Source organism: Melanostigma gelatinosum (assembly GCF_949748355.1).
Source record: "Melanostigma gelatinosum genome assembly, chromosome: 23".
NCBI lineage: Eukaryota > Metazoa > Chordata > Actinopteri > Perciformes > Zoarcidae > Melanostigma > Melanostigma gelatinosum.
In genome coordinates, this window is record NC_136656.1 from 4394361 (window position 1) to 4406713 (window position 12353).

Here is a 12353-nt window from a genome sequence, read left to right on the forward strand (position 1 = left end):
CCTAACAAGCGCTGCACTTTCTGCCGTTCAAAGGTTTAATATATTACAGTAGAATATATAATCTCCAGTTGGCGTGTGCCATGTTGATGAACATGTGCGCCTAAACGCCGCCTGGCCCACCGTCTTGTACCTGGTTACACTCGTAAAATGTAAAGAAATAACGTTATTGTATTTTATATACATTTTATCAATTCTTTTCCGCACTTTATCGAAAACAAAAGCTCAAACAGAAGATATTAGTTACGTCACAATACACCTGAGGACATGATGCCACAAATACTGATCAAAGCAAATCATCTAAACCAGGAAGTGTAACAATCAAAATGAATCATTCAATTGAAAAAAGGATGTCTTTTAAAATAGTCCTGAGAAAACTTGTGTGAGAGGAGATTACTTAAAATACTATTATTTTATAAAAATCATTGTTAAATGCATTAAAAACAGACGATCTACCGTGGTGTAAATAATGTTTAGTACATTTGTGGTCGTATTCTCAGTCAAACACAGCGTACCCTAACCCGGTCTAATAATCATTTAGTGAAAGAAATGTCAGTCAGAAACATGCTGACAGCGCAGCGCTGGAAGTTTATTGATGCATAAAATGGTCAAACATAACAAAACGTAATAAATTCATCCAGGTGAAACTGAAACGCATGCAGCACCTGTCAAACATTTATAAAAAGGCAGAGAGGAACTTCAATGTCGGACAAATACGTTGTCCAACAACAGATTAAATGTGTAAAGCTTTTTCATCAAAATTAAAAGAGAGGATGACTTTATATCCTCACTATCACCAACGTACTGAAGATCAAAGATTTCTCACTGTTTGTTTGTTTTCAACTTTTTAAACCCGCCTCCATTCAAAGTTGTCTACAAGAGCTTTAACAAACAAAGAGACTGTACCAAAGAAGAAGAAAGCATAAAGTAAACACTCAATACTAATATTTGAACATATGCAATAATCTGAAGTCCTTTCACCAAGTTAACAGAATATTAAAGCTGTATGATGTATTTCCTTTAGATGATGTGCTGACAGGTTAACTGTACAAAATACTGTCTCATATCAGGAAAGCAGAGGTTCACACAACAATTACACAAAAACACAAGATGTGGTTTTTCATGTTGTCGTCCATTCCAGTGGTTCTGTCCATGCAGATGTTTTCATGGATCTGGAAGAAAAGCAAAGGGAAAAGAGATTTAAGGTTATTCAAGAGTTACAGATGTGTTATAACACTTTACTGTCACTGATTATTTTACAACAGTTATCTATTGTGGTGCCAACTGAAGCTCGTCTTCTTCACTGTAAGTGTTGTATTTGACCATTGCTGACTCCTGGTGGTAGTAATAAAGAAACACACTCAAAGTGGTCGTACAAAGTCTGTTGTACTTGACTGTACCTGCAGCTGTTCCCATCGTCACGTTTGAGTAAACGCTCTCCTCTGGTTCATTATTCGTCCCTGTTAGAAGGATCAGATGAATGCATGAAGAGATCATTTCTTCTCCTTTATTTCAGCTCTGCTGGCCTACAAACACATCTCAACTATTGCATCTTATTCTAGTGACATGAAGTAAAAGTACTCACTCTACCAATCAATGTCTTGCAGCTCAACCACACAATCTGTGACATCATAGATCTTTGTGTTTTGTGTCAATCAGTCACTTCATCTTATTCTAGTATTTCTAACAGCTCTGTGATGAACACAGTATATACTGTACCATGTTCAGGTTCTTTAGAGCCTCTGATTGTTTCATAGAGAACAGCATCACCTACAGAGCAGTGACAATCAAGACAAGTTATATCAATCATTTTAAACACATTATATGAATTCTGTAATCTTCTGAAACAGTTAACAGAAATGGAAATGTTAGGTTTAGAGTTAATGATGAATTATTCAATGAATCAGGATTAAAGCTGACCGTGGTGAAGAGAAGCGTAATCTCCGTCTTGAGTTTCAACCTGGTTGATCACGTGGTCTGTAGCTGGTCTCTGATTGGTGCTCTGAGACCTGGTGGGCCCAAAACATGAAGTAAATACAGAGGATCTAATGGGGAACATGTGAAGCAGTGCTGTTATGTTCAGAATGAGAGAAGAGAGTGTTGTACCAACCTCATGACGCTGGAATCTGTAAGAGAAAGGCATTTGCTGTTACATGTCTTTATATTACACATTGTTCTATTGTCACTGCAGTACATGTGTTTACATCTGTGACTTTGACTTGTTTAAGTGTCATCAATCTAATATGAGAAGGAAAAGATCTCACCTGTTGACTTTCTGCAGCGATACAGAAACAGCAGCAGGAGAAGAATCAGAAAAACTCCACAAAGCAGACCAACAACCAACAGCACGGGAAATGCAGAGCTTGCTGCTGTATCTTCAGCATCTACACACAAATACAAATACACATGAATCATGAAGAGACACACAAGTATTAGAACACATGCACTCAAATACACTTACATAAACCCTCGATCACATGCTGTCTACCTTTCACTGCTGGTCACGTCACATTTGTATTTGTATGAATACGAAAACGTATAAAACCAACTTCTAGTTCAGTGATAACTTTTCTACCTCAGACTGTAACATAGATTACAAAAATATACAGCTTTTAATAATACTCACATTTCACTGACAACCAACTCTCTGCTGACATCAAACTCCTCAAACCTTGTGTTGAATTCTGTGTTGAACCTTGTGTTGAATTCCTTCTTCTACATTTATAAAAGCCCTCATCTGACTTTGTAACTGCAGAGATGAACAGCTCCCCTCTGGTATGGTTTGGGATGAGTTTGCCATTTCTATAGAAATCCACATCAAGAAGAACATTTTCTGTCTTCAACTTGCAGCCAAGAGTGACAGAATGTCCCTCAGTCACAGGACGGACAGGGCTCACCAGGATAACATCACCGTCTGTACAAAGATCAAAGAACAGGAAGTTTGGCTCAAAGACATCAGCTGGTTGAACAAGCTGACGTAGAATGATGAGAAGACATTCTGTCGTTTTTAATTTAATATACAGATTCATACAGCAGCTGAACGAATATGTTTCAAATAAATTAAAACTCACACTGTATAGTGATGTTGACTGCATTGCTGAACTGTGTTTTAGACTCACACCAGAACACTCCACTCGTCCAGTAACGGTTCATGTTGCATGTAGATCCAGTCATTGTTCCCCAGGAAGTACAGTATCTCAGGTAGCCATATACAGAAAACTTGCTCACTCTCCACTCAGTAGAGTTTCCCTCACAGCTCAGTGACAGTGACTCTTTGTTGAAGTGCTGAACTCTGTCAGGACTCACTGCGAGAGACGCTGCTGGATGAAGATCTGAAAAACACACAATGAGGGACAAACAAAGCACAGAAAAACCACAATGGAAATAATTACATTCCTTTATTGTGGATCTAATCATTGTCATTGTTGGGGCTTAAAGGAGCAATGTGAAGGATTTGGTGGCATGTAGCGGTGTGGTTATAGATTTCAACCAACTGAATACCGCTCACTCCTGTTTCACTCAGTGTAGGACCACGGTACCACGGTGCTGCACTCTGCAGCTCACTACTGTTTCACTCAGTGTAGGACCACGGTACCACGGTGTTGCACTCTGCAGCTCACTACTGTTTCACTCAGTGTAGGACCACAGTACCACGGTGTTGCACTCTGCAGCTCACTACTGTTTCACTCAGTGTAGGACCACGGTACCACAGTGCTGCACTCTGCAGCTCACTCCTGTTTCACTCAGTGTAGGACCACGGTACCACGGTGCTGCACTCTGCAGCTCACTACTGTTTCACTCAGTGTAGGACCACGGTACCACGGTGCTGCACTCTGCAGCTCACTCCTGTTTCACTCAGTGTAGGACCACGGTACCACGGTGCTGCACTCTGCAGCTCACTACTGTTTCACTCAGTGTAGGACCACGGTACCACGGTGTTGCACTCTGCAGCTCACTACTGTTTCACTCAGTGTAGGACCACGGTACCACGGTGCTGCACTCTGCAGCTCACTCCTGTTTCACTCAGTGTAGGACCACGGTACCACGGTGCTGCACTCTGCAGCTCACTCCTGTTTCACTCAGTGTAGGACCACGGTACCACGGTGCTGCACTCTGCAGCTCACTACTGTTTCACTCAGTGTAGGACCACGGTACCACAGTGCTGCACTCTGCAGCTCACTCCTGTTTCACTCAGTGTAGGACCACGGTACCACGGTGCTGCACTCTGCAGCTCACTCCTGTTTCACTCAGTGTAGGACCACGGTACTACGGTGCTGCACTCTGCAGCTCACTACTGTTTCACTCAGTGTAGGACCACGGTACCACGGTGCTGCACTCTGCAGCTCACTACTGTTTCACTCAGTGTAGGACCACGGTACCACGGTGCTGCACTCTGCAGCTCACTACTGTTTCACTCAGTGTAGGACCACGGTACCACGGTGCTGCACTCTGCAGCTCACTACTGTTTCACTCAGTGTAGGACCACGGTACCACGGTGTTGCACTCTGCAGCTCACTACTGCAGCCTTCAGGTGATGTGAGAACATGAAAGGATCTCTCTTTAAGCCGTGTCCTGTCCGTTCTATGGTGGTGCAACATGGCGGCCTCTGTGAAGAGGACCCACTCGCTATGTAGATATGATGTGAAGGGCTCATAAAGGAAAGCACATCGATTCCTAGTTTCAGGTGATTATTTATAAAACATTGTGAATATTGTATTCAATTTCTGCTATATTAGATCCACCAAAGTGCGACACACTGTTCCTTTAAACGGTTCTGAATTGTTCAACAGTGTAACACAGTGCACAGGTAACAGGTAACAAATACCTGATTACATCTAAATGTCCTGTATTTAAAGGTTCAGGGGGAAAAAGAAGAAAACAATAAAACAGATTAAAAGAATTTAAGAAAAGACATGAAAGCCAAATTAGGAAAGGGGAAAATGAATGAAGGAAAGGATTTAATTAAGGAAGGAAGGAAATCAAAGGAGAAAGTGTCTTGACCTTATACTACAGTACATATTTGAGTAAGTATTGGTTTATTTTCCAGATCTGGGCATTAATAGCATACATTAAATATAAACATGTCTTTAGATTCAATGTCAACGAATAGAAATAAGAAAAAATATTCATGAAATAAAATACAATTGTAAAGACGATTCAACGAAATAAAAACGTTTTTAAAACATAAAAAATATGTAACAAAAATGTAATGTAGTAACCTTAAGAGAGAGTATTTCCAAAGCCATAAGTTTGTAAAAAATGCAAACAACAAATTGTGTGTGAAGATGAAGAGGAGGGTCAAGAGATTCACTCATTCAGTAGAATCCAGCAGAAGAATCATCCAACAAGGAAAATAATGAGTTCATTTCTTTCACTGTTCAAGAATAGAAAAGTCTGAACAAACCTACCTCCAGACCAGATGAACTTAGTTTTACTATACAGAGTGTGAAACACTGGATCTCCTCTTCCAGCTCTGCACACATATCCTGCTGTGTGCGTCTGTCCATGAACAATGTAGGAATCCTCTTCAGTACCATCGGTGCTACCAGGTAGAAGCTCATAGCTGTAGGAGTAGCGTGACAGTTTGGGAACAGCCTTATACCAGAAGAACCTCCATCCTGCAGATGGAGGTTCAACACTGCAGGTCAGATTTACTGAGTCTCCAGGACTCAGCCATAATGGAGACACAGTGAGGACAGGCTGAGGTTTCTCTGTTGGAGAGATTTCACAGAATAAAGACGTGTGATGATGAGTCCTTGGTGGATTACATGCACTGCTTGTGTCCTGCAAGGTACGCCGTCTTAAAATATGTTAACCAAACTAACATTTTAAATATTCTGTCAACATTTAGTGGAATAAAAATAATGACTTACGGGGTTTAATTGTGAAAGCATGACTCAGATCTGTTGAAGAGCTTGTATCTTTCAGTCTGCCCTGACACCGGTAGTCTCCACTGTGTGATGGTCTAATCATGGAGCCACTTGGGTTTGGAGGTGTGTGTGAGCTGGGTGTTCTCCATTCATACTCCCACTCAGCGTCTCCTCCATTCTTTACTTCACATGTGAGAGTGATCGTCTCTCCAGAGTAAATCTCAGGCCAGTTGGGTTGCGGAGTCACAACAGCTCTGTTTGTGACTGTTCATGATCATCAGGAACCAAATAGAACAGTTAGAAAAACAACGTTTTTAGTGTTAGTCTGAATCCTTATTCACAAATACTTTTTCAGTATTTCATATCAACTAGACTATTTAGTTCTTTACCGACTGGATCACTGTACTCTGTGTAGTAAACTGGGTTTCCTCTTCCTCCTATGCACCAGTAGACTCCTCCTCCTCCTCGTGAGACACTGATTCGTCCAGTTGAGAGGACGGTAACATCTGGTGTGTTCAGAGGTTCAGAGGGTGTCTCTCCTCTGTACCAGAAGTATGTCCAACCAGATGGTGAAGAAGAAGAAGAAGATGATGATGATGATGATGATGATGATGATGATGATGATGATGATGATGATGATGATGATGATGATGATGATGATGATGATGATGATGATGATGATGATGATGATCCCACAGAGCAGGTCAGTCTCACACTGTCCTCTACAGGAGAGTCTTTTCTCAGTTGGGCCTTTGGTCGTTCTGTTTTAATGTAGAACAAAAACATAACAATGGTAATTGTTGTGTCTGTGAATTCGACCAGTTTGATGAATAATTAAGACAAATAATCTCATCCAGCATTCTTGGTGGAGCAACAACTTATTGATGAAACAATGCAGAAGATAATGAATCACTTCTGAGTCTGTGAATATGATTAATGTTTAGTAAACTGAAGGAAATCATCAGAACCCATGTTGATGTTTCACACTGATGAACCACTGAAGTTGTTGGTTAAATGAAGCTGACATGGATTACAGTGAGTACAAACACACTTTTTAAAATGGATGACACTTTAAACACAGCCTTCTTTTCTTTAAGGGTCTCAAAGATAATTCAGATAAATCTTCACTCCGCTTCACTCTGACAATGCTTCATGTCTGCAGCTCCTTCATATGTAAACTACAAACGTTCTATTTTCAGTTCCATTGGTTCAGATTCTTCATCTTCAAAGTTACTCATGTAAGAGTTCCCATCTGACGTCAGAGAAATGTTCATTTAAACTGTGTTTTGATGGTTTGTGTCCATTTCAATCAGTGATGCGTCTTTGTAGAAGTCAGCATTCTTCTCCTTTCTCTGACCTCGATGTCTACAGTGAAGAGTCACTGATTCTCCTTCAAACAAGGAGGATGCAGGAGTTTCTAGCATGACATCTTTGTCTGTGTAACAGTTAGTTCATTGTTTCAGTGAACCAGTTTAATTAAATCAACAATGTTACAGGTATCAGTGGTTTATGTTTTAACATTATTAGAATTTAACATTAAGTTGGAGACAGAAGAAGATGTCAAAGTCACTCTTCCTGTAATAAATAAGAACAGGTTCACTCAGTAATGAGGACATTTCCCCTGAAGGAGGCGCCACACTCACCTGCTCTGTTTGATACATTAATGTCATCACTAATTAATCACTGACTCGTTTCTCAAAAAGGATAGAATATTGGATGGTTTGTCTTATTATTATTATATAAATGTCTTCATGTAAACAGCTGAACTGTTATTATGTTATATTCACACTTTGTCAAACAGGTTGATCATATCAACATGAATCATGAATAAACAAGTGTTTTCAGTCAACTTGGTCATGATGGTAAAACTTTGATCACTTACTTGATACAGTGAGAGAGACTTTATTACTTCCTTTTATAACATCTGATGAGATCTTGGGAGTTGCAACACACTGATATTCACCGCTGTAGACCGTAGTTAGAGGTTGTAATATAAATCTCTTTTCTGAGCTGTAGGGGGAAACCGTATAACGATCCTTCATGAGTGAGTAATTCCAGTCAGTGACTTCTCCTTCACTCACGTCACATATGAAGGTAACAGTCTCTCCAGTAAATAAAGTGGACCAGTTTGGCTCAATGGACAGCAAAACATCTAGAAACAAACACAAAATGCAAAGAGTGAAGTGTGTTTTCTTTTTTTGTATTCATCATAAACTAACTAAACAGAACACATACATATTCATTGTTAAAGGGTGATAGCAGGTGGAGAATTGTCTTGAGTGAACTGAATATATAAAGAGAAAGAAAAGTGTATAAAAACCTTGAGCGTGTCCACAGTAGAGGAGGATATTCAGCACTAAAATAAAGTTAGAAACTTCATCATTCATCATCAAACAGACAGAAACTAACATCAGTCGTTTAAAATGTTTTATCAATGAAAACTATGATTTAAACACAAAGTACTCACAGAAAAGCCCCAGCACACACACAGCGTGTCCCATCCTCACATCCAGCACTGACACTCTGTCACTCTGCTTCTGAGTAATGCTTCTCCTTTGTGTAAAGAGAAAGAAACGTATGAAGCATGATGGAGAAATCAGGAAATGCAGAGAAAAAGAAGACGCATAACAGATAAATATTGGATCTGAAGTTTTCTCCAACTTCTGCTTCTGAGTTTACGGCCTGTGCTTCCTTCCCTTTTACACAAAGCTCAAACAACCAGACTGGTTTGAACACAGCACATGTTTTATGCTTATGAGGCAGACGACCATTCAATTTAAATAGTCTGATAATAGATATTTCAACTAGCTTTCTACAAATATGATCATCAGCAAAGGGTCAGTCGTTCTTTAAGTTACTGTGAAGGCAGCTGCATGAAGTCAACTGACTACAGCACAAGGTTTTAAAGATTCAGATGTCATACTCACTGTGTCATCCATGGTCTTTCTCACCAAAATGGGACAGTTTTTAAATGAAAATATGTTCGTTCTTCAGTTAGACTCAGTCTGTCACATCACAGAGTTCTGAGAGTGTGAATGTCTTCACCTTCTGGTGAAATTCGGCTTTTAAGTTGTCACGACTCTACCCACAGGAAGTGACCGTGTCAGAGCCAAACAGAAATAGTGTGATCAACGGAAGTGGAGGAGAAGAGAGCCAGAGCCTCTCCCAGCTACACTCTGTTAACACTGGTCGCTGGGACTCTATGGGTTTCGTCATGGAGAGTTCAAATATAGTTGAGTTGTATAGATATAAATTAGCATTGAATAAGTCTGCAGTGTGCCAGTGGACTCATGGGATATGTTGTCGATAGCTAAAAACAAGTTTAGTAAGACTTAAATGTGATATGTAACCCATTTTAATCTCTTTACATTGTAAAGTTTACAATAAGCATCATATTCGTTCAAGCATCAAAGCCACATTTAACGCTAACAGCCAAATGTTACACAACAGCAACTGCAGGAGGATGTACAGTAGGGCATTATGGGAAGCCTGTTTTATCTCCACTCAACAGTAGCGTCACAACAACACTCTCAACTCAGCTCATGTTTTTTTGTGCAATACAAATGAACACAACTCTATGTGCAACCATCATTTGAGAAAAGGCACAAAAGAGGAAATAGTCTTTTGAAGACATCCATCTATGATGCAGACACCTCATTTACATAAGACGTAATGGAGACGATGGACGGGGAATGTCCACACAGTATGATGAGAGTAATGAGGAAAGAATTCAGTTGATATGATAAACAGATGACACACAACATGCAACAGCAATCACACAGACACAACTGTGTAGATTTGACAACTGTACACTTTGTTGACACCTGTTGGTAGTATGTAGTATGTATTAGCATGTTGGTAGTATGTAGTATGTAGTAGCATGTTGGTAGTATGTAGTATGTAGTAGCATGTTGGTAGTATGTAGTATGTATTAGCATGTTGGTAGTATGTAGTATGTAGTAGCATGTTGGTCGTATGTAGTATGTATTAGCATGTTGGTAGTATGTAGTATGTAGTAGCATGTTGGTAGTATGTAGTATGTAGTATGTATTAGCATGTTGGTAGTATGTAGTAGCATGTTGGTAGTATGTAGTATGTATTAGCATGTTGGTAGTATGTAGTATGTAGTAGCATGTTGGTAGTATGTAGTATGTAGTAGCATGTTGGTAGTATGTAGTATGTATTAGCATGTTGGTAGTATGTAGTAGCATGTTGGTAGTATGTAGTATGTATTAGCATGTTGGTAGTTTGTAGTATGTAGTAGCATGTTGGTCATATGTAGTATGTATTAGCATGTTGGTAGTATGTAGTATGTAGTAGCATGTTGGTAGTATGTAGTATGTATTAGCATGTTGGTAGTATGTAGTATTTAGTAGCATGTTGGTAGTATGTAGTATGTAGTAGCATGTTGGTAGTATGTAGTAACATGTTGGTAGTATGTAGTATGTATTAGCATGTTGGTAGTATGTAGTATGTAGTAGCATGTTGGTAGTATGTAGTATGTAGTAACATGTTGGTCGTATGTAGTAGCATGTTGGTAGTATGTAGTAGCTGCCCGAGGTGACTTGGATTCATTGAACTACTGTAATATGATCGTGTTTTGTTCTGGAAGCCAGACATCCTGACATTTCAGTGAGAATCACTCACTGCACTGGCAGCTACATTTGCCACTGTTTTAGCAAAATAAAGGGCATTTATAGAGCAGTGCATGTTAATAAGGCATACTGGATAGTTTTCAGTGTCTTTAGAACCTCTGCTTGTTCAAAGAGTCAAGTTTTATCACCATTAAAACATTCATTTTTGTAAAATGTGTGTTTAAAAGCTGTGTATCAAATCAAGACTTGTGCTTACCATGGAGAGAGGAATATGCATTGCATAGAGCCTCATTCTGGTTAACCATGTGACTTGTGGCAGAGCCCTGATTGGTGCTCTTAGACCGGCGGTTGATACATTTCCTGTGGTACTATAGAAAAACCTGAATGTTTCTGTCACGGTTCCAGAATATTAGCATCGATTTGGTACCAAAGTATTTTATTCCACATAGTAACAGCAACTCCAACAACAATGGCAAAGACCCCACATGCATGTATGTGTTTGCAAAAGAACCGGTTGTTGTGACATTGATAAAGAGACAAAAGGGTAAATAAAGGAAATCTAACGAAACTAAACTTTAAAATAAACCGTTTCGTTCCATTGAGGTTTAGAGATTTCTCTGAAACTAGAGTGTGAGAAGAGAACGCCACAGTGCTTCTCAGAATGAGTAGAACACTCTTCCGCTTCCTCTTCACACATTTAAGATGTGTTGCTGCATGTTCTGTGACGTACCAATACATTTTTTTAATTCTGAGAAGAAATTTAATTTTTTATGATAGAACATTGTGAATATTGTGAACATGAGGAAGTAAGCGGTCAATATTTCTCCATCTGAGACATCACAAGAAAAGAACAGGCTAATGCAGAAAGTTACGTTTGTAAAAGATCGGAAGCACAAGTTCCCCACTCTGTTGTGCTCTTCCTCATTTTCAGTACTGAAAATAAAAATGATCAAATCATTCATTTCCAAGAAAGAGAAGGTACAGAACGGCCTGCAGCTCATTGGACCGTGAGACACAATGATCTTTGTATCAATACGTTTAATATTTGTGTACTTTATGAAGGTATTGTAAAACTCTTTGATGAACGATATCAACCCACAGTGCAGGTGCAATAACCAACCATGCATTGGTTACATGCAGTAGTGCCGGACAAAGGATATGAAGCCTGAGCAGGTAATTGTATTCTTTGGAGCACAATGCTACCAGGAACTGAGCAAAGCAGGAGAACATTTGTAGCAAAGAAGTAAAACACTATGATGAGTTTAAAATTGAAGAAGTTCACAAATGTGTTGGTTAGGGAGTACTGCGGCTTTTTGAGAATGTGGCTCGTGGGTCCTTGACACATAACTACATGACTTAAAGAGGAGTGCCTTGTGTCGGTTCAATCAGGGTACTTTGTCACCCCCTTGTGGTTCTTTATGGACATTTCTAATTGAACTGCACAGTGACGGGGGACTAACAAGTCATATCTCTACTAAAATAAAACAAATACAACAAAACACTGTACAAAATGATTGTATGATCCACAAAGGCGTGTTCTCCAGGTTCAAGTACATCCGGCAGGAACGTCCATGTCATCATTCTGGCTTCCACAGAGTCCAACAGGCTTCTTTCACTTGTCATGTTCATCTCTTCGTCTTCTGAATAACTTCCGTTTGACCTATTTGTGGTGCTGTGGCTTTTTTGGGCAGTTGCAACACACTGTACAGAGTGTCAATGTGCTCTTCCTCCTCCAGGGGGGCGTACTTTGACCTCGACGTCTCTTGTGTCGTCTCGTGTCGCTCCGTATCTACGCCGCCATCACTCTTGCCCAGAGATGGAGTCACAGCTGGTAACACGCTGTAGACGGTGTCTACTTTCTGACTTCGCTGGGACCCCAGCTCCTCTCTTG

At 39.9% G+C, this 12353-nt stretch overlaps 1 protein-coding gene across 1 annotated transcript; it reads right to left on the bottom strand.

Moving 5' to 3' along the window:
* Positions 1-607: 607 nt before the first annotated feature.
* LOC306796893 (uncharacterized protein) lies at positions 608-5462 on the bottom strand. The gene is made up of 9 exons (XM_079295960.1): positions 5406-5462; positions 3069-3329; positions 2624-2911; positions 2262-2381; positions 2108-2123; positions 1918-2006; positions 1717-1767; positions 1398-1457; positions 608-1169 (listed from the first exon to the last, which is right to left on the bottom strand). The coding sequence occupies exons 2-9, from the start codon at positions 3169-3171 to the stop codon at positions 1162-1164; spliced, it is 735 nt and encodes a 244-aa protein (XP_079152086.1). The 5' UTR covers positions 3172-3329; positions 5406-5462; the 3' UTR covers positions 608-1161.
* Between the last annotated feature and the right edge of the window lie 6891 nt (positions 5463-12353).

Excerpts from the sequence above, each read along its gene's own strand:
- LOC306796893 (XM_079295960.1), bottom strand. The coding sequence starts at position 3,171 with ATGACTGGATCTACATGCAACATGAACCGTTACTGGACGAGTGGAGTG. Across the intron at positions 2,912-3,068 it reads AGTCAACATCACTATACAGT|ACGGTGATGTTATCCTGGTG; the intron begins GTGAGTTTTAAT and ends ATCTTTGTACAG. Across the intron at positions 2,382-2,623 it reads GAGTTGGTTGTCAGTGAAAT|ATGCTGAAGATACAGCAGCA; the intron begins GTGAGTATTATT and ends ATTTGTGTGTAG.